This window comes from Erythrolamprus reginae, chromosome 2, assembly GCF_031021105.1.
Source record: "Erythrolamprus reginae isolate rEryReg1 chromosome 2, rEryReg1.hap1, whole genome shotgun sequence".
Taxonomy (NCBI): Eukaryota; Metazoa; Chordata; class Lepidosauria; order Squamata; family Dipsadidae; genus Erythrolamprus; species Erythrolamprus reginae.
Genome location: NC_091951.1, coordinates 86,320,645 through 86,344,055, shown reverse-complemented (window position 1 = coordinate 86,344,055; position 23,411 = coordinate 86,320,645). Strand labels below are relative to the sequence as shown.

At 36.3% G+C, this 23,411-nt stretch overlaps 1 protein-coding gene across 3 annotated transcripts in view; it reads left to right on the top strand.

The window, feature by feature from the left end:
- Positions 1 to 1,633: 1,633 nt before the first annotated feature.
- The window catches only part of PPARG (peroxisome proliferator activated receptor gamma), a 78,206-nt gene continuing 56,428 nt past the window's right edge, over positions 1,634 to 23,411 (top strand). The window contains exon 1 of one of the 3 annotated variants that reach the window (XM_070738580.1): positions 1,634 to 1,779. Coding sequence is in view for 1 of the 3 variants with exons in the window: in XM_070738578.1 (XP_070594679.1) it covers positions 11,619 to 11,622 (4 nt within the window). In the remaining 2 variants the exon portion in view is untranslated. Of the gene's footprint in view, positions 1,921 to 11,608; positions 11,623 to 23,411 lie in introns of those variants that run through there. The other 2 variants (XM_070738579.1, XM_070738578.1) reach the window with 2 other exon arrangements.

Here is a 23,411-nt window from a genome sequence, read left to right as displayed (position 1 = left end):
GACATGTCTGGGCATCATTGTTGCAGCATTTGCAACTCTGGCTTTGCGGAGTGCTTGCTTCTCTCTTATATTATAAGTGTATATAATATATAAGCGTAACATAATTTTGCTGATAATAAAAAGGAAGGCAGACTTCTATAGACCTATTTCGGGCTTATTTGCCTTCATCAGGTAGCCACACCCTCACTGGAATTTGAACCTGCGGTTCTGCCTTGTAAGGCATTGGCCTTACCTTCTAGACTGCAGGCTCATCTCCTATATCAGCTTATACCAGGGAATATATGTATATGTAGATTGTTGTGAGTTCGGGGTTTTCCCCCATGTAATATTTTGAGTGTCTTTGCAATGTTTTGGCGAAATCTACATACATATACCTTTGAAAATCTACGAAAACACACTCTCACACACACACATTATATATATTATAATATAATATAATATATAAGAATATATATATATTCATACACACACGCGCACACACATCTTTATCAATTTTTTGCCAGTTTGAAAATACTGTATATATCCTGTTCAAAAAATAAATAAAGGGAACACTCAAATAACACATCCTAGATCTGAATGAATGTAATATTCTCATTGAATACTTTGTTCTGTACAAAGTTGAATGTGCACAACAGCATGTGAAATTGATTGTCAATCAGTATTGCTTCCTAAGTGGACAGTTTGATTTCACATAAGTTTGATCTACTTGGAGTTATATTGTGTTAAGTGTTCTCTTTATTTTTCTGAGCAGTGTGTGTATCTATGTATGTATGTATGTGTGCATGTATAAAGGGATCACTCAAAAACGTCCTAGATCTGAATGAAATAAATATTCTCGTTGAATATTTCATTTGCACAACTATTCCATTTGCACAACAGCTGTGAAATTGACTGTCAATCAGTGTTGTTTCCTAAGTGGACAGTTTGATTTCACAGAAGTTTGATTTACTTGAAGTTATATTCTGTTTTTAAAGTGTTCCCTTTAGTTTTTTAGCAGTGTACAGTAGATAGATAGATAGATAGAGAGAGAGAGAGAGAGAGAGAGAGAGAGAGAGAGAGAGAGAGAGAGAGAGAGAGACAGACAGACAGACAGACAGACAGACAGACAGACAGACACATACATACATACATACATACATATGATTTTTGTCGAGTCACCCTGGTATATTGAAGGAGCAAAAAAGTCTCCCTTCCTTTTCATTATCAGCAAAAATATGTTACGACCCTAAAACGGGCTCCGACACTTATGGGGGCAGAGAGACCAAGAATGTCCATGGAAAAACTAATACGTGGAGAAAATGTGCACATAAGAAGCGAGTGTCGGGCTGGTTTCTTAAAGGCTGCGTTTTGAACACACACACACTCCCCCCCCCAAACCCCCCCCCCAACACCAGCCGCGGCGCCAGCCCACAACTTCCTATCCTTTCCCAGCGCTGTATTCAAATTGCGCGCATTTTCTCCCGGGTTCCTCGCCACCACGTGGAAACCCCTTTCTAACCAAACAGACCCCCGCTCTCCCCTCTGTTATTAATCGCCCGGCGCTATCCAGAGAGCCGGAGCCCCCCATTTCTCGACCCTCGCCCGGGGTCAGCGGGTAGGCAAAAAAAAAAAAAAAAGCTCTACCGCACCCGGGTGGGTGGGGCGCAGAAGGCTGGCTGGAGGGCGGGGAGGTGAAGCCGCGGGATTGAGAGGCGGGGCCTGCCCTTAGGACGGCCCGGGCGGGGGAGCCCAATGCCACTAGAGGCGAAGGCTTGGCTCCTGCGGCGTTGACAGCTTCAGGTCAGTGGCGGGAGCGAACGCGGGCGCGTCGGGACAGGGCAGAGCGAGCGCCACACGGGGCAGCGTCCCAGAGTGCGCCCGCCCGCCTGCCTCAGGAAGCGGCTGCCACTCGCTGCGACTCTAGGAGCTCGGTCCGTGGAGGCACGTGTCTCTCGGGGTCCAGCGGGAGTGGGGCGGCTGCGGGACCGGGATGGGCTGAGGGGGGTCTTGGAATAGGGGAGCCGACGCCCGCCAAAAGGCAGAAGAAACTTTGTTTTGGAAGGGAGGCAAGGACAGGTCTTCTTTCCCTCCCGGAATGGGAAGCGCGGGGTTTCCTCCTCTTGAGAGTTCCTCTCCAGACTCGGAGGGTTGTGCGAGTGGTCGGCAGAAGGGGGTTGAAAGTCTTACCCTGTGCGAACTCTGTGGAAAGATAAGACTTACTCTCGCGGGGGGGGGGGTGTTGAGGGGGGACGACGGTGAAGGGAAGGAGAGACATCCTTACCGTGTGAGCACACGCGCCACCACTTATTAACTCGTAGTTAATGGATATGTCAGTCTGAGGAGTTGGACCCTAGACGAGGAAAACTCGGCCCTGGGTAAAAAAAAAGGAATCCAGTCCATCTGAATGCAGAGAAGGTTGCAAAGGGGTTTTTTGTTTTGGTGATTTGAGTATACTGTACTGTATATATATATATTAAAGTATATTGACTTAAAAGTCTTTAGGTTTTTTTTAAAAAAAGAGAGAGATAAACGCTTCCTGGCCCCTTTAGGCATGGGTGTGCAGTTTGCTTTGCATCAGGTCTGAGTAATACATCTTGAGGAAGGAGAAGTTGATAGTAACTGGAATTATATTTGAGGATCTGATAAAACCCAGAGGGCAGGAATGGGCATCAATAGGAGCCTTCTGGGTTTGCTGAAGTGGTTTATAAGTGGTTCATAAGTCTTTCTTTCTTCCTTCCTTCCTTCCTTCCTTCCTTCCTTCCTTCCTTCCTTCCTTCCTTCCTTTCTTTCTTTCTTTCTTCCTTCCTTCCTTCCTTCCTTCATCTATCTATCTATCTATCTATCTATCTATCTATCTATCTATCTATCTATCTATCTATCTATCTATGCTGCCCAACTCCCTAGGGACTCAGGGTGACTCAAAACAAACATTACATCCCCTTAAGCTTTTAGCTTTTTCTACCTAAATTGCCTGCTTGTGAGTATTCAGATAGTAGGAAAACAAAAGCACCTGTAGCTAAGATGAATCCTTATGAATAAAGATGAACAGGCAGGGACTTACACTGAGTACCTAGTAAACCAAAAATGCTGATAATTTATTTTAAATAAATCAACCTTTTTCTCTTAGCCTTCCTAATCACAACAAGGAGTGTAAATGGGGTTTCAAGCGTAACCATTCCATAACAGAGATTATAGATTGTGAAATACATATGATGCCTTGGTGTCATATCCCAAGTCTGCAGGAGTGTTTTGTAAGTTTCCCACTGACATTTCTCCCTAGGGCATTAAATGCTAGATACTGCAAGTTCCTGTTAGTGTCGTAACTTTCAGGCAATATGTGTGAGTTATGATCAGTATGGTAACAGGGCCATAATTTAATACTATGGTAGCATTTTGGTGATAAATTGAATGAGGAAACACTTTTTATGGAGTGTGGATGTCCACAGATTTTAAAAAATCTATAATTGCTTTCAGTGATAGCTTGAAATATAATATTTCCATCAGCAGCCAAATCATATACAGATATATTTCATAAATTATTACCAAATATATCTGGAAGTCATAAGAGCCACTTTAGTAATGAGCATTAATTTGACAATAATTATTTCAAAATTCAACCTTGACACCTCTTAAAATATGTACTGTACTGTGTAATCTTCTGAGATGGGATTGAGCTGGAAAGTGATGGTACTGCTACTTTCTTTTTGATATAAGTTTCAAATGTTAATAACACCCATAGAGGTATTTTTCACTTGTGAAATTAAAAATATTAGCCGTTTTCCTGCGTGTGGTATAGTGAGTAAAAACTATATCTAAGAGGGAAAAGGATAAAGGAAAATCAGACAGTGATTACAGGTTGTGTAGGTTGTTATCTTGATCATAAAGATTAGTAATATTCAGTCTGGTGTACTCCAGTTCAAGGGGGATTTACCAGCGAGTTGTATTCCCAGTGCTTCTGGAGACTAAATTGCTGGGTGGTGGGCGTTATTACTTGTGACCTTTATCAGAAAAAAACTATTTGAATTGTAGGTATTTAATGTATATGATAAAGTTGTCTATGAAAAAAGGTGATTAGGATTCTAATTCTTATCCTATCAATTAAAGTGCTTCTTTTCAACTCTTTCCTATTAAGTTCATTTTATGAAGTAATCATTCCAATGTATTGCTTAAATATATATTATTTCCAGAGATGTTTATATCTAAACTACCATATTTAAAAAGCCCGATAATTTAATTTTAAAGAATGAAATGCATGTCTGCAATAAAATAAATAATGTAATTAAGTCATGCACAGTTATTAATGGCAAAAGAAACATTGTGAATTTTTTTTTTTACGGTATATGTGAGCGTGCATTGTTTTACATTTTTCCTCTTTGTACTGTACTTAGATTAGCTTTCCCCAGAAAAAAATGCTTTATGCCGTTTGGGCAGCAAAATAGGTACCTTGAATTAAATTGGGTGGGTTTCTTAATGTTCCGTACATCCTATTCGTGACTTTTCTTATAATTCATTTTTTTCTGTATTTTTTTAGAAGTTAGTCTAAAAAAACCTACAAGATTTCAGGTGTAGGTTAAAGAACTTGGTAGCTTCTCAGGATGATTTCTAAACCAGATGATATTATCTGTTTTAGATAATCGAATAATTTTTAAAATTGGGTCTCTATGCTTATCATCAATATGGGATAACCATTTCATGACATTGAACACCTATTCTGTTGGGTTTTATTATTTTAGCACAAAATGTGTGTGTGTGTGTGTGTAAGCTTAGTTCCTGCTATCTGGGGTAATGTTAAATAATTACAACACTTTGTAGAAGAATAGATTGTAAAACATAGAAACATATAGTAAGACATTCATTCTATGATTTTCAGAAGCTGAAATCTAAAGTTACCTGTTTTAAACTGAAGTGAAAGTCTAGTTGATATATGGATGAGCCTTGTCCTCAGAATCCCTAAAATGTTACTGTGATTCTTTTATTCATCCAAAGAACACCACACTTAATTTTTCCCAAAATCAATGGAAACAATAATGTGCTGTAGCTTACATAGAATAACCAGAGAGAAACTTCTAATTTATATGAATGATCAGATTTTTCAGTATATCTGTCAGATTCCATACCTCTTCTCAGTATTTTCCCCATATACTCTGTGTGTCTGTGTGTGTGTAAAGCCTTTAGTTATCAGTGATAGTGATAAATTGGCATAAACTCCTAATTCAAAATCTATAATAGTGAAGTCATATATAGTTCAGTCCTATTCATATTAGCCCAATCTGTTTCACTGGTTGATTATGAAAATAAAACAACCAGGGTGTTAAAGGCACTACCTTGAGCGCCTAAGACAACAATGCAATAAATATGACAAGAAATAAATTCATAATATCCATTTGCTCCCAGGTAAGCTCATTTAGGATTGTGGCCTAGGTTTTAAAACTTTTGTTTTCCAGTATTGCAGATGGTCATGTGTTGCTATAATTTTAAATAATATAGAAGGAACAATTTGCCATCAGAAAATAGTTGGATGGCCAGTCTTATGATTCTTTAGGAATAATAACGAATATACAGCAAAATAATTGTGGTGAATAGTTTGATAAAACTTAGTTTTCTGTGTTGTTGCTCTGCTTTGATATTGGAACTCAGGACAAGTTCAAAATAAAACTACAATATCAATTATTTTATAAAAATCTAAACTATATCCATCCTTGGAATAAATGAAGTCAGAACACTCAAAACATTTTTGGATGAGGAAAAAAATAAGGGGGAAATTTCATAAACACATATGTAATTAGGGTAGGCTTGGTATGGTGAAGGAGTCTTAAATATTAGAATTAACCTGAAGGTGGAAAATTCATCATCGATCCAAAAAAGTGCTTCTCCATATAGTTTTATCATAAAGTTATGTGATTAATTAATTAACACATGATATAAGAGCTGTGAACTCAGACAGTTTTAAAAGAGGTCTAGACAAAGTCAAAGGAGGTAGTGTAAACCTATCATAGCTACTGATCCAGTGGTGGGTTGCTCCTGATTTGGCCTGGTTCTTAGAACCTGTAGTGCCGCTGGCGGGAGGATCCACCTACTCGCCTGGCACGCTTCTGCGTGTGCATGAACTGGTATTAAAAGGTTTTAGAACCCACTACTGTACTGGTCAAGGTGGCCTTAAAGTCCTGTAAAGTCAACATGTTTCTCCATACTATTGGCTAGAGAATATAAACAGAAGCGAGCAGTTGCATTCACATGCTGCCTATTCCTTTCTCACAAACAACTGGTTAGATTATGTGAGACCAGAATGCTAGATTAGCTGGGCATCTCATCTGAAATGGCATTCAGTACTGTAAGTGCTTCCTTGCTCATGCTAGTGACTCATAATTAACAGAAATTGCACCAATTGCACCAATTTGAACCACTTGCACTAGGAGAACTGTAGGGTTGGTCTTTTCTTTCTTTTTTTGAGAAAATGTCCCTGTGTATAGCTGTGTGATTGTGCCATTATAGATTGTGTTGTGTATGAGAGTTACTAAGAAAGATCTAGCAATCGTAGGTCACATTTTTGTCAGCCAGCTAGCATTAGATCAAGCTGCATGTTGGACATGACAGTGTATGAGTGAGTAGCTGTTGGAATAGAGACGCAGGTAATGATCCCCAGAAATACAAACGCTACCCCATTCTCGTATGACTAAGCATATTATTTGCATAGCCAGAACAAAGTCTATGAATTTAATACTGTGAATCCCAAAGTCCCTCCTTATGAAGCAACAACTATTTGCAGCTTTACTAGTTGAAAATTAGCAGTGTTGGAAGGAAGGAAGGAAGGAAGGAAGGAAGGAAGGAAGGAAGGAAGGAAGGAGGGAGGGAGGGAGGGAGGGAGGGAGGAAGGAAGGAAGGAAGGAAGGAAGGAGAGAATGGGAAATAAATTCTAAATAAAAAAGAAGAAATGATTTATTTTGCACCATTCTGCTTTCACTTACTGCCTCTTAAGGTTATATCTATTGGTCTGTGTTGATTGTTTATAGAGCCATCAAATGATACTGAAATTACCAAGTCAATAACGTGGAGGCATAAATTCAGCTTCAATAGGAAAAAGAAGCATTGGCTCTTGAAAAACTCATCAATGCAGTACATCAAAGTTTTGAAAAAGTCACCTGCATTTTATTTAATATTTCAAATCAAACATTACCATCAAAATTACTTTGGCATTTACAATTATGGCACAATGATTTGAGAGTTGCAATAATTTCAGAGTACAATACTCTAATAGGGATTCAAATTAGCTGTTGACTGCAGTTTATCTGATTTTATGCTTTAGCTTTCAGTGATTACTTATGTGTATGCTTTAATGTTTTCTAGTACAGGATTGGGTGGAGCCTTTCATTATTCTGCCACATCTACCCTAACAAACATTGGGTACCTGGGTTTCATAAAATAAAACTTCAGGATACAGCCAGGATTATTAGATTTTAATTTACAATGTAATCCTAGAATTTATAGGCGGTATAGATGGGGAGGTAGAGAAAAAAAATCTTTTCATTTGGTTTGCTTGAAGTGTTCCCAAAGACATTAAAAATGAATTAATGCATTTGTTAAGACAAGAATAGCTTGGGATATGAGGATTTCTTAAAAGAAGGAGAAATTTCATTCTTTCTGTGATTGTGCTTCACCTAAAACAGTATTAAGAGAAAGAATCTTGTGACTTTTTATCTTTTCTAGTTTGTTTTACAGTGATAGGATTCAAAACAAGTGTGAATGGATTTTTCTAAACTTCTAGAAATCAGCAGGAGCTACCGGTATTTAGTTTTCCAGTGTACAAGTAGTTCTTGATTTGCCATCATTCAGTAGCACTGAAAAAAAGGGATTTACGATTAGTCCTTGCACTTACAGCCATTTTACTTCTCCAGTCACGTGAACAAACTTTGAGCACTTGGCAACTGGGATGTATTTACAACAGTTGCAAGGTCTTGGCCAGTTCTGACATTCCTAGGTGGCTTCCGACAAGCAAAGTTTATGGGGGAGAAAAGATTCACTTAACAACTGCAGTGATTCATTTAACAACCATGGCATAAAATTGCACACAACTCAATTGCTTTGCTTAGCAACAGAAAGTCTACTTCCAATTGCGGTTGCAGACTACTTGTAATATACATTTTTAAATATCTCTGTAGAGAACAAATTGTGACTTGTGGTTTTACCCACAATATATATAATCCAGCATTTTTAAAAACTTGTCAACTTTAAGATTGGTAGACTTCAACTCCCAGACTTTCCCAGCCAGCATAAAAGTGATAACATTTAATACAAAAGTTTTCAGATTGATGTGAAAGATATGGGAATTGAGTTGTCTTTTAAAAATAAAATCTTTGGTTTTAAAAATTGATTTTAAAAATAAAATACTTCACTTTTAGATATTTTTATTAAGTGCTTTGTATTACTCGGTTTTGCTGTTGAATTCTCCTTTGCATATCAAAGTTTTAAACATAATTAACCTTTTTTATTGTTATGAGTCTGTCAGATTTGTTCCTGTCAGATTTGTCCCTTTTTCAGATTTGTCATGTGTTTAAAACACATTTTAAGAGATATCTTCACAAATAAACATGTAGAACATTAGCATCAAGGACGCAATGTTTTTTCCCTACTTATATATGTAATATGAACCTATTTAGTGACGAAAGTCACTACTGTATTCAAATATTCCATCATTTGAAAGTTCTGTAAATATGGAATTTGGGGTATGAAAATAATTTATCATAAGGTAAGGAAAGCTTTTGATTGGTGGACTCACTTGGGATATTAAGAATACTTGGACATCCTCACATAAGAGCAGGTATAGGACAAAATGACTGCCAGTTGTGGATATGGCCAGTCATAAAAACCCCATTTTTCAGAAGGCAGGACTGACAAGATTCCTTCCTTTATTCACCAACAATAACCATAATACATTTTCTTGAGAACAAACAAAATTCTCATCTACTTGTTTTTAATTAAAAGGATCTAAAATATTAAAGTAAAATAAATCAATGGATTGATGCCCAGATTGGTCAAGGCTGTAAATAAAATGGTGGCCAGAGGCATTGTGTTGCTTATTGAATTGCTTATTGAATTGCTAACTAAAAGACCTTAATTAACATGTGAAAATATATTTTCAGCAGAGGCTCTGTTATATATTGCTCATCTAACTGTGTAATATACTCATAGCTGCCGACTCCAAGGATAGTAAAAATACATTTCCTCATGCCATTTTACAACTAAATTATGATAACAAATAGCCTGAAGAGTCAGGATTCTTTTTTCTTTTCCCATGCCTGGAACATCTATAGATTGCTCTTGATCTTTATTCCTGTTAAACAAGAAAATATTCATCTACTCCTATATTTTAGTTACTGCCACTTGAGCAACTCTTTTTCCAGGAAGCAAGGCCAGGTTTAAACATGATAAAACTTTTTTCTTCAGCTATTTCGTCTTGTTAAGAGAATCTTGTAGAATTTGAAGATTCTTTTCCTTTAGTCTTTCAAATTAAATCATGATTTGATCATTTTATTTATTCATATGAATAGAAATTTAAACATAAAAATGTCAGTTTGCTTTTTCGTTTTGCTAAGCAGGTGGTTGGATTATATATATGTATGTATGTATGTATGTAAGTATGTATGCATGTATGTATGTATCACATGTTTTTGCTGAAATCCAACAGAAAAAACATATACTGTATATATTTATATATATATAAGATATATATATATATATATATATATATATATATATATATATATATATATCCTAGTGTCCCTTAATTTTCAAATTCAGCTTAAACATGTGACACACACACACACACACATATACAGTGTATATATATATATATATATATATATATATATATATATATATTTGTTTTCGTAGATTTTATATATATATTGTATATATATATTTAATAATAGGAAAAAAGACAGACATGCGTAATCCCAAACACACATCTTGCTATTGGAATGATAACACTTTCTTTGGATTCTATCATTTTGATTCTTCCGAAAATCTAAACAGCCTTGAGGGAATTCCAATCAGGAGAAAAGCATATAAAATGTTTGCAAATTTATTTTTGAATAAAGGTACCTTAATATAAATGCTTTATATCAGTGGTTCTCAACCTTTCTAATGCCATGACCCCTTAATACAGTTTTTCATGCTGTGGTGACCCCCAACCATAAGTCTAGCACCAATTCTCCCAAAGAGCCTTAAGCTGATTGGCAGGAAGGTCAGAGGGACACCTCCACTGTAAATGCCTGATTGGTCAGATTGTAAAAATATATTCCAAGGCGCTAGAATAGAAGCTTTAGTTCCTAACAACAGAGGAAATTTGTCTTTTCCCATGGTCTTAGACAACCCCTGTGAAACAATCGTTCGACCCACCCCCCCAAAGGGGTCCTGACCCCCAGGTTGAGAACCACTGCTTTAGATTAATCTGTAACATACAAAGTAGAAAAAGTGCCAGAAGAACATCAGGAAAAGGTTAATAGAGTCAGATAATTAGTTCTTTCATATGACATAGATCTCTAATGTTCTAGTAAAGTTCTTACCCTTTGATGCTTTTAACTAAAATTGAGCATAATGTAAGCAGAACCTCTGCTTACAAATATTTGGCTTTTTCAAGATAACAAAGCTGTGGGGGAGGAGGGGCACTGCAAACTTCATATTTGTTTTCAATTTAAACAGCAGATACAGATTCTAGGAGAATTCAGTACAGCAAAGTCTTCTTTTAGCATCTTGACAAGAACGTTATCCCTTTTGGACATAATTTGCATTTTATAATTTTTAAATATTCTATATAAGTTTTAAATTATCACTTCAAATGCTTTTTGTGGGTATTTGCCATAACTAAATTAAGCAAAAGATGCCCCAGTTTTAATGTCACAGTGATGTGTTATTTGTTACTTCAAACAAGCTAATATGCAGAGAAAAATGTTAATTATAGGGCTTGGGAACTTGCTGGTCATTAAGCAGTAATGGTCAGAAGAACAGGTTTTACTTCCCAAGGGCAGGGACTTTGATTACCCCAATCAGGAGATTTAAAGAAAGGCAACATTGATTTGTTAATATTTATTATTCCAATTACTTATACTTGGGAACATGAGAAAACTAGTGGAGTTTAAACCTTACTACAGTGAATAACATTTCAGTTAATTGAGGCCAGCTAATTCTCCAGTTGTTTCAGTGGCTCTTAAGAACAACTAGATTTCTTTGAATCTGGGATGCAAGTGTTATATTTTAGATTTGGATGATAAGAGGGGGGGAGTTAAAATAGAATAATTATTTATTTATTTGCTAATATATGGCTGCCTATCGCACATCGACAAGATAATAAATAAAACCAACAATTAAAAATCTTATACAGATCAGTTAAAAACTATAAATATGGATAAAACAAGGTTATGATGGGGAAAATATATAGCCAACATGCAAACTCGCTGTTGCCAGGAAATCCCCTGGCTCTCCAGAATCATGTTTTGAGGACTTTCTGGAAGATCTAAGGACTCTTACCATGGGAGAGCTGATGTTCCAGAGTCCAGACGGCAGGAAAGGCTTATTTCTTCAGTCCAGTCAGATGGAATTATTTCACAGATGGGACGTGCAGGATATATCTCCAACCAGACCTGATGGGTGAGATAGATATAATCAAAAAGTATCTACCCCAAATAAGCCAGCCCTGTGCCTGTAGTGTTTTAAAAGTTAATAGCATCACCAAGGATTGAACCTTGAAGCAAACTGGTTACCAGTATAGTTGATGGAGCAGAGTAGTACCGTGTCCCACTATAAGGGCAGACATAACTGTCTCCATTGTCTATCAATTAAAGTGCTTCTTTTCAACTCTTTTCTATTAAGTTCATTTTGTGAAGTAATCAATCTGATGTATTCCTTAACGATATTTTTATTTTCCAAAGATGTTTCTATCTAAACTGCCATATTGATAAAACTCAATATTTAATTTGTATTTTGTATTTGTATTTATTTAGATTTGTATGCCGCCCCTCTCCGCAGAAATATTAAAAGAATGAATTGCATGTCTGCAATAAAATAAATAATGTAATTAAGTCATGCACAGTTATTAATGGCAAAATAAACATTGTAATTTTTTTTTTAACAATATACGTGAGCATGCATTATTTTACATTTTTCCTCTTTGTATGTAGATTAGCTTTCCATGGAAAAATGCTGTATGCAGTTTGGGCAGCAAAAATAGGTAACTTTAATTAAATTTGAGGGTTTTTAAAAATGTTCTCTACATCCTATTTTGAATCTTTTTATAATTCTCTGTATTTTTTTAGAAGCTAGTCTCAAAAACCCTACCAGATTTCAGGTGTAGGTTAAAGAACTCAGGATGATTTCTAAACCGGATGATATTATCTGGTTTAGATAATAAGATATTTTTTAAAAAAATTGGGTCTCTATGCTTACCATCAATATGGGATAACTATTCCATGACATTGAACACGTATTCTGTTGGTTTTTATTATTTTTAGCACAAAAGGTGTGTGTGTGTGTGCTTGGTTCCTGCTATCTGGGGTCAGCCCCGTGCTTGTAGTGTTTTAAAAGTTAATAGCAGCCCCAAGGATTGGATCTTGAAGCAAACTGGTTACCAGTATAGTTGATGGAGCAGAGTGGGACCGTGTCCCACTCTAGGGGCAGACATATTGTCCCCATTGTCTCATTCTGCACTGCTTGAAGCTTCCAGAACCCTAAAATTAACAGTAGCCCCACGTAGAATATCTGAAAGGCTATAATCAACATACATACATTCTTTTCTACTTTTAACGATATGTTAGGATTAATTCAACATTAATTCAACTTTTGATTATTAGGGTTTTTTTGTATGGCTTACTTTAAAAGAGCTGCAGACATGGGATGGACTGTATCCTTCCAACAACAAAATAGCTTGCTTATGGTTAGGATGGAATCCAGCACATCTGGAAGTTGCTGTGATAAAGTAGTAAATTTTATTTTTATCCTTTCTAATTGGTTTTATAGTGATAGTATTCTGAACAGGTGTGATTGGATTTCTAGAACCATTTACTTTTCCAATGTACAAGTATTGCTTGACTTAGAACCATTCATTTTGTGACCATTGTAGGTCACAATGACATTGGAAAAAAGGGACTTAGGACTTAGTCCTTGGACATACAACCATTTCAGTGTCCCCAGACACATGAACAAACTTTGGACACTGGCGTATATTTACAACAGGTGAAAGTCATTTGATAGCCATTCTTAGGCAGTTTGCAACAAACAAAGTTTATGTGGGAAAGCAGATTCACTTAACAACTGCAGTGTTTCATTTAACAAACATGGCAACAAGGTCATAAAATTACACATAACTCAATTGCCTTGCTTATTTATTGATTGATTGATGGATTGATTGATTGATTGGATTTGTATGCCGCCCCTCTCTGGAGACTCGGGGCGGCTAACAGCGACAATAAAATAGTGTACAATAGTAATTTGGTATTAGAAATGATTAAAAATCTATTAATAAAGATTAATTATTAATCTATTAATAAACAGAAAGTCTGTTTCTAATTGTGGTTGTAGACTATTTGTAATCTACATTTTTAAGTATTTCTGTAGACAACAAATTGTTTATAATAAAATAGTAAAATGTCTTATAGGACATAATTTGAATTTACATTGCTGGAATGACCCTTAATGGAAATGTCATTTCTGGCTATTTATTTCCGTTTCCCTTTTTTGTCTATGGAGGCAGTTTCTCTAGTGTCACCGAAGTCACATCAAACAGCTCACCCTATGCATCATGTACTATTTCAACTTTAATGTGATGTAACCTTGTGATTGTGAAAGTCATGTGCACATCTTTCCATTCACTTTTGACTGACAGGATGCTCAGTCTGGTAGGCAAAAGTTCAAGTAAAAGTCATTTTGTTAAGAAGTCACTTCAAATGTATTGTCTTGTTTTGATTGATAAATAAAAATAATAAAAAATAAAATATAGCTTTCCAAAGTAAGAAAGACTTTTTCTTTGGAAGAATGGACAGAAATGTTAACCAAACATGTTCTGTAGTCATTGTTATGGAATATTTACGGTATTTTGTTCTAAAACTTTAGAATGAGTTCCAGATATGTCACATAAATTATTTTTGTAAAACAAAGTAAGGGTAAGTTAAGGTTTTTAGGATGCTGGGCTAATTTTCTGACGAACAGTTTGATAGAAGCAGAAACTGAAAATGTTTCTGATTGCTAGGAAAAGAGTTCACATTACAACAGATAAAACAAATGTAATGGTGAATTAAGGATACAGATTAATATGATGAAAAAAATGTTTTGGCATTGCTTTCTTTGCTGCCTTCTCACTGGTGAAAGCAACACCAAATAAGGAAGTCTTCCATAATTCCCTATTAATTTGAAAGCTAGGACATCCATGTTTTAAAATTGGCTTAATATCCTTGTTCATAATCTGCTGAAATTGTCTTCTGTTTTGGAAGAAAAGGTTAAATCCAACAAATACACAAATACCTTCCTTGACTTTCTTCAACCATGTAATGCTACTTTTTTTCAAATTTGTAACTTATGTTTGGGATTAAAACTTTTAAAAAAAGGAAAGCTAGGGATTTTTCACTGATTTCTAGTTTGAACATAATCTGGAACTAAAATTAGCTGAAATTTTACTTATAGTACAATAAAAGAGATGGTACTATGTCAAAACATTATATACATACTTCTGTTGAACTAATATGTGACTCTCGGTATCTATTTGGAGACCGTTTATTAAAAAGTTACATCACAATAAACTTAAACAGTAGGACAGTAGGACAGGGATAGTAGGCACAATGATGCGCTGATGCACGCATTATATATTCTTTGTAATAATTCTTAAGTAAGGTTTGCAAGTTGGAGAAATATATACATGTTTTTTCCCCTTTATTTCTTTTGTTAATTTATGCTGTGCTTTCACTGGCCTGTTACAATCTGTAAGAAGGGCAGATTGTACAACATTTACATGGACTTGGATTAAGTAATCCAATGCTACTTAAATGATTATTCACCTGAAAACCAACTGCAGAATGACTGGAACTCATGCCTAAATCCTCACTCCACATTCCGCAGAGGTGATTAAACTTCTGGAGGTGTTGAATGATACAGTAGCTCCAATTAATTTTATCCAATATGGTTAACCATCAAGGGGATTTTTGATTGTTCTAGTGCTACATAGAGGTCATCCTCAATTCTTTTCTATTCATTCTGCTTATGAGTATAGATAGGTTTTCCCACACATTTTCTTTACTTTTTGAACATGTGAATAGGGAATATAGAATAAGAGTTAGGAGGTACCTTGGAGGTCACCTAGTCCAACCACCCTGCGTGAACAAGAAGAATCTATACCATTTCAGATAAATGGCTATCCAATCTCTTCTTGAAAACCTCCAGGGATGGGGCACCTACAACTTTTTAAGGTAAAGCATTTCACTGGTTGATTGTTTTCACCCTTGGGAATATTCTCCTTAGCTCTAGATTGCTTTGTCCTTGATTAAAGTAGTTTCCATCCATTGGTCCTTGACTTATCTTATCAACTAGGTCTTCCTTGAAGGTTCAAAATCAATTCCATTTTGAAGGGGATAGCCTGGGATTTAGATTTCAAACTGATCACATAATTAGGCAATATGGATAATAAAGTGTTATTTATCACTTTATCTTTCTTAATGAAAAAGATAATATTTCTGCTTGAATTCACAATGACACATTTGTTTAGATGGTAGTAACAACCTGCTGTTGGTAAAAATTGCAGCTTCTGTTTTCCAGCTTGGATCAATTTGAGTAAAGTGGACGTATAGGTAGTCCTCAACTTACAACTACAATTGAGCCCAACATTTCTGTTGCGAATGGGGGGTTGTTAAGTGAGTTTTGCCCCATTATACGACTTTCCTTACCATAATTTTTAAGTTAATCACTGAAGTTATCACTCTCTTCGGAGAAGGGCGGCATACAAGTCTAATAAATAATAATAATAATGATAATAATAATGTTACCTCAATTTACATAGTGATCTATATACATAGTGATCTCATTTGCTGTGTTGTATTGACATCATCATCATCATCATCATCATCATCATATGGTTTTTAAGTTAATCTGATTTCCCGTTGACTTTGTTTATCAGAAGTCGTAAAAGGAGATCATGTGACACCAGGACGCTTGAATAATCATAAATATGAGCCGTATGCCAAGCATCTGAATTTTGATCATGTGACCATGGGAATGCTGCAAAGGTCATAAGTAACTGGTCCTAACTCCCCCTTTTCAGTGTTATTTTAACTTTGAATTGTCATTAAATGAATACTTGTTAATTAAGGATTATTTGTAATTCAATTCAGATTTGCAAATGAAGCTCACTTTATTATAATGCTCTCACTTGTTGTTTTTCTGTTTGAAATTTCAATAGACTTTCTAGCAATTACATATTCATGATTTGTGCATGGTTCTATTTTAAACTCAGTTGTCAAAGCTGTAATTTTTTTGTCTATTTTAAAACTAATAATTGGAAATAAGAGAACTATTGACACTACAGTATATCCCTTTTCTACTTATTATTTTCTTGATTTTATTTTATATAAATAAAATATAAGGGGCGGCATATAAGTCCAATAAATAAATAATAAATATTCCCCTTGAGAAAAATCTAGTGTCTTACAATAAGTTAACCTTTCTGTTTACCTATTATTTTTTGTCTATAAAATGCTTCTTGTGTTGAGATTCACAAAGGTGTTTTTAGCTACAACCTAGATTTTTATCTACTTCATATTCTCAGTATGGCATGTCAAACATAACGATTTAAAAATCCACATTACCCTTGACTTTATCACTAATATCCATGTCATAAAAATCTTGGGTCATGTCCTTCTAACTCAAAAAAGCCTTCTGTTTTTCAGCAACATCCATTTTCTTTTATCAAAATTGAACAGAAAATTTTAAAACAAGTAAACTCAATCCTCCTCTTTCTTTTGTATCTAGTAACACTTTATATTTAACTTTTGCTTTCCTTATCTGATACGTGACAGCTACCAATCTAATGTTCAAAACTTGAACAGTATTCTAGAATATCTTCACTGGATGATTTTAGCTATAGGTAGAAATGTGTTTAGATCCCAGAAAGTTAGAGAAAGTTTCTCTGTATAAAAATAAACTGTTAATTTTAGTTGCAAAACTATTATTTCAGTATACTAAAATTAAACCTAATATTTTACAATTATTTGGATGGTGCCTTTTAACAAAAAACAAACAAACAATGCTGAATAATTGGAATGTGATTGGTTTTCTATAGCAGTGTTTTTCAACCAGTGTGCCGTGGCACACTAGTGTGCCGCGAGACATCGTCAGGTGTGCCGCGAAGAAGGAAGCTCAGGTTCTGGTCTCGCAACTTTTTGCTGAGAGAGAGAGAGTGAGAGAGAGAAAGCAAGAGAGAGAGAAAGAGAGAAAGAAAGCAAGAGTGAGAGAGAAAGCAAGCAAGAGAGAGAGCGAAAGAGAGAAAAGAAAGCAAGAGAGAAAGAAAGCAAGAGAGAGAGAGAGAAAAGGAGAGGAAGGAAGAGAGAGAGAGAGAGAGAAATGAGAGAAAAAGGGGGAGGAAAAAAGAGAAATGAGAAAATGATTGAGACAGAGAATGAGAGGAAAGAGAGAGAAACAAAAGAGAGAGAGAAGTTACTCTTGATTTAAAGCATATGATAAAAAGCACCCAAAGAATAAGAGAGAAAAAAAACCCAGCCCTCACCTGTTTTTGGAAATGGTTCAAGAGTGTGTATATATACAGGCACACACACACAGGGATGGAAAAAGAGAGAAGAGTGTCTTAGGGTGTCATTTTGTGTCATTCTGGTTGGTGGTGTGCCCCAGGATTTTGTAAATGTAAAAAAATGTGCCGCGGCTCAAAAAAGGTTGAAAATCACTGTTCTATAGAATGGGGCTCCCAATCCCTGGGCCATGGCTTGGTACCTATTTGGAATGAGGCTGTGGAAGTCCACACCTGAAGTTACATTTGTGAAAGCAATGCCTGTGCACCTCTCTCCTCCCTAGCTGCCTCCACCATCAGTCTGTCAAGCTAGAAAGATTTATTTATTTATTTATTTTTATTGGATTTATATGCCCCTCTTTGAGGACTCAGGCAGCTCACAACATATAAAAACAACAATTACAATAGCTAAACCCAATTAAATTAGAATTAAACAAACAATCTAAAAACCCCAGCTGTGTTAAAAAATCAGTCATACCCATTCAAAAAATTATACAAGCAATCGTTGGCCAGGGGGCTGAGATCTTATCTCCCCAAGCCTGGCAGCATAAGTGAGTCTTAAGACTCTTAAGAAAGGTGAGGAGGGTGGGGGAAGTGCGAATCTCCGAGGGGAGCTGATTCCAGAGGGCCAGGGACCCCACAGAGAAGGTTCTTTCCCAGCCCCCCCAAGCAACATTGTCTAGTTGATAGGACCTGAAGAAGGTCGACTCTGTGGGACCTAACTGGTCGCTGGGACTCTTGCTGCCAAAGTTGGTCCTGCAAGTAATCTGGCCTGATGCCAGGTTGGCCATTCTTTGGATAACTTGCTGCATTCATCCTTTTTTTCTTTTAGTCCTAATGGAGCCCTCATGCAATTCTCATGGAACCCTGGGGTTCTACGGACACCACGTGAAAAACCCATACCTCAAAAAATATCTTACAATGTTCCCAAGACTGAAAGAAAATTGTGATAATAGGGTAGAACCTCTTCTTGTGTTTGCAGAAAGTCTAAGTTGTTTAATCCTTGATCTTTTTAGGTAGAGCGTGAAAGTTTCCCATTTGAAACCTCGAAGAGTCGTTGTAGACATTACTGAGCTAAACAGACTTGATTCTGACTCAGGATTAAACAGGTTAAAGGAACGTTCTTTGCAGATAATGTGAAATTGTTAGAAAAAGTACAGCCGAAAAAATATCCAAGAGAGGAGCAAAGACCAGTGTTTTAGCTATCCATATTATGACAATCGCATTCCATATTGCAGTTTCCAAATCATATACATCCTTCCTGGAAAAAAGTATGCAAATAACTGTGATAGGAACTGGAGCATGTGAAGAAAATATACTTTTAGACGTGCTTCTCAGGACTCTGACTGTTCCAAATGCAACCAGTAAGGAAGTAAAGCATTAGTGCTTTTACTCAACAAATTAAAAAAATGACATCGACCTGTAAGTCCCTTTTTGCTCCTTCTGTTACATGTCTGGGTATTTCTTAAATCTTCACAATGTTACTAAATAGCATTGCTCTGCCAAATGTTTGAGTACCCTGCTGTGTGCTCTGACAATATGAGACCTCGCACTGAATTTTAGTTTCAGCAAGAACATTCTAGTTTAGCATCACATGTCCAACTAGATGGATTTGAGAAGCCCCTGGAGAATGACAGCCCTCTTGCACAGTCACTTCACAGCAATCTATACAGAAAGCTCGCAGAAAGCATTAAATGTCCATTAACAGATATTAATGACTTGGACAAATAAATCAGTCCAGGGCTCTGTTTCAAACTAGACAAATGGGCTGCTGTTGCTACAACTGCTTGATTGTGACAGGGAGAAAACCTCTCTCCATGTTATCTGCATCATGCATGAATCTGTATCTCTAATCTTGCGTCCCTATTTTAACTCAAAGATATCCAATTGCTGTAACTTTTTCTCATAATTCTAATGGCATCGGACCAGAATATCTCCGGGACCGCCTTCTGCCGCACGAATCCCAGCGACTAGTTAGGTCCCACAGAGTTGGCCTTCTCCGGGTCCCGTCGACTAAACAATGTCGTTTGGTGGGACTCAGGGGAACAGCCTTCTCTGTGGCCGCCCCGACCCTCTGGAACCAGCTCCCCCCCAGAGATTAGAACTGCCCCCACCCTCCTTGCCTTTCATAAAGTTCTTAAGACCCATCTCTGCTGTCAGGCATGGGGGAACTGAGACATCTCCCCCGGGCCTATACAGTTTATACATGGTATGTTTGTGTGTATGTTTGCTTTTAATAGTGGGGTTTTTAGTGTTTTTTAAATTATTAGATTTGTTCTTACATTGTCTTTGTTATTGTTGTGAGCCGCCCCGAGTCTAAGGAGAGGGGCGGCATACAAATCTAGTAAATAATAATAATAATAATAATAATTATTATTATTATTATTATTATTATTATTATTATTATTATTATTTCAACTGATTCTTTTACCTCTTTTAAAACTCTGTAAAATCCTTTTTAACATGACCCTAGAGTAAGGTGCTCTGATCACAGATTTCTGTTAAGGATCTTGTTTGATCAACACTTTTTAGTTCCCTTCCTAAACCCTTTTGTTTATAGCAATAGCATATTGGGTTAACATTTAAATTACTGATCCTAGTCTTATAAACCACATAAGCGAGTTAAACTTTCCAAACCAGAGTCAGATTTCATTAATGAATAGATCAAGTTTGCAATTATTTTGTGCCGATATGCTTCTGCCTATATTTGACATTTTGAAGAGCATCAAGTGAAAGTAAAATATTCTCTCTTGAATGCCATGTGTCCAATATATTTTCAGAAGGCCTGGCTTATAAGAATAACAGACAAGTATGTATGAAACACCTCTTTTTAAGTAGTTACAGCCGTATGACTTTTTCCAGTTTATATAGCTGCTTCAAGAGCTCCTTGAAGCAGCTATATAAAACTGGAAAAAAGTGGGGAGGAACGGACAGTGGTGCATATGCAGATGCAGTTGTTCAGCCACCTTCATGAACATTTAAAGGGACATGATTGAAAAAGAGCTGCTTTGGATGTGATAGAAATCGAATTAATAAAAAATAAATAAATAAATCTACTAGCTGGAACAGGACTCTACATAGATGCAGTTCTACATAAAATGAATGCGTCCCAGATATCAATACAGTGGTACCTCTACCTAAGAACGCCTCTACTTAAAAACGTTTGTAAATAAGAACTGGGTGTTCAAGATTTTTTTGCCTCTTCTTAAGAACCATTTTCTACTTAAGAACCCAAGCCCAGAAAAATTTCCCAGGAAATTTGAGAGAGGCATGAAGGCCTGGCCAGTTTCCTGCCATTCCCCCTTTAATCCTGGCTATCTCAGGCTTTTCTGGGCTGCCAGAGGAGTCTTTCAGTGGCGCTTAAAGTGGCTTTGGCAGTCCAGAGAGAACAAAGCATTTTCCTTTCTCTGGGCGCTTGGAAAGGGAATAAATCTCTGCCAGTGCCCAGAGAAAAGAAACGTTCCCTTCGCTCTGGGCAGCCCAGAGCAAATGTAGCGTTTTCCTTTCTCTGGGAACTTGAAGAGGGAATAAACCACTCTTCCTCGCCACCTCAGAGTCCCTCTTTTTTTTTTTTAAGCCTTAAAATTTTGGATTTTTTTTATTCCTCTCACCTCACCTTCTTCCTTCGACAGTGACTGTCCTCCTCCTCCTCTTCTTCCTGCTCCTCCTCCTACCACCCAAATTCCGAGCTTTTATTTCTTTCCTAATGATTTTGCATGCATTATTTGCTTTTACATTGATTCCTATGGGAAAAATTGCTTCTACTTACAAACTTTTCTACTTAAGAACCTGGTCACGGAATGAATTAAGTTCTTAAATAGAGGTACCACTGTATATATTTTGCACTGACTAATCCTATTAACGTCTGTGATTCATTTTGCATTATTATTCTATTAATAAAAATGCTTCTTTATTCATTTGGGCTACATGGCTTGGGAAACATTTAAACTCATATGAGACTAGTTATTAGTGGTGGTTTTTAATGTAGTAAAATAATTTAAAATCTGCCCTAAATTAAAGATAAAAAATCCTGAATTCCTTTACAAAGGATTCTGCTTTGTAAAAAAAATATATGCTGTAGTATTTAGTCTATGGGAGAGTCAGTACTAGAGTTAATTTATAACTAAAACAAATCAATCTATAAAAAGAAGAACAGTTGCATAAGTAAGTCAAGAAAAAAAAGGGTAGATAAGGGCTATCTGAACCTGTTTGATCCCAGTGATTTTATAACCAAGGAATTCAATTATAGGTGTGTTGAGTGCAGCAAATCACAGATCTCTAAATTAATGGGACACAAATGCCTTTATCAAATTCTATATGTATTCATATGCTGCAAAGTTCAATATATCCTCCCGTAAATAAATTCCTACCAGTTGCACTAGGCACCTTTTGCTGAAACTAAATGGTTCAGCTGAAACACTTTTAAAACCTACCTACTGATATAAAGCCTAGCTTTAATTACAATAAACTAAATCAATTGATTTTTCCTTTAGAGAAATATTTGATTGTGCATTAGCAGCATTTTGTTTCTGTAGGCCTCACAATAATTAGTGCTCAAGACCAAAGGACACAGATAATGCTGTAGGTAAATTGCATCCAATTCTATGCATGTATTGCCCAGGTTCTTTGTTCAACTCAGGTGGGATTATTTAATATGATGTATGATAATATAATAATATACATTAAATTTTACTGTGAATTCACTTCTGTTACCAAACTTAGGTTATCTCCTTAGAAAAGGAATTGAGACTCAAAGAGATCCTTATGGTCTCATGATTCAGTAATAAAATAATAAGGACAGTACAAATATATTTATAACGTGGCCATTAGTGCTGTGGGAAATATTTAGGACTAATTTTGTGAATGGGCTTTCAGATTTAGGCTGTTTTCAAAGAAAATCATCTTCCACCCTGTTGAAATCAGGTACACCTCAGGTTCAGTAGTAGGTTCTAAATGCTTTTGCTAGTGGTTCGTACTCCATTTATGCACACTTGGAACACTTCTGCACATGCACAGAAGGTTCTGAGCATGCAGCAAAGTGCCCCGGAAGGGTAGGCGGAGCCTGCTGCCACCACTGCTACCAGTTTGCAGAACCGGGCTGAATTGGGAACAACCTACCACTGCTAAGGTTCCATTTATTTTGATGGAACCCAAGTAGAATTTACTTTATTGAAACTGAAGCTCTTGAGTTTACTAATAAAATATTGACAAAATTATAGGGTTGGAATAAAAAATTAAAATTGATGTCACCATCCTACGACTAGAAGAGTTCAAAAATTTCTCCGTACATTTTTGCTTTCTTTTGTCAGAACGTCATATGACTTTCCTCTCGATCCCTAGGGATCCATTCTTTAGATATCTATCTAGACCTCAATGTTGATCTACTGCAGAAATATATGGAATTGCTTTTTCCAGAATTTGTCACTGCTGTTTTCCTTATCTGTGAAGGAAGCTCAGTTACTCCCAATGGAGAAATTTTATGCTAGCTTGGTCTTAAAATAAAATTCTTTTTTTAAAAAAAATCTGAGGGAAAGGTCATATCCTAATAACTGTTACAATCTAAATTCCCAGGGAGTTTGAGAATGATGCTGCAGACCACAGCACTGACAGCTTTCCAGTAATAGGTTGCTGGAATGCTGCCAGGGAAAAGTTATCTGCA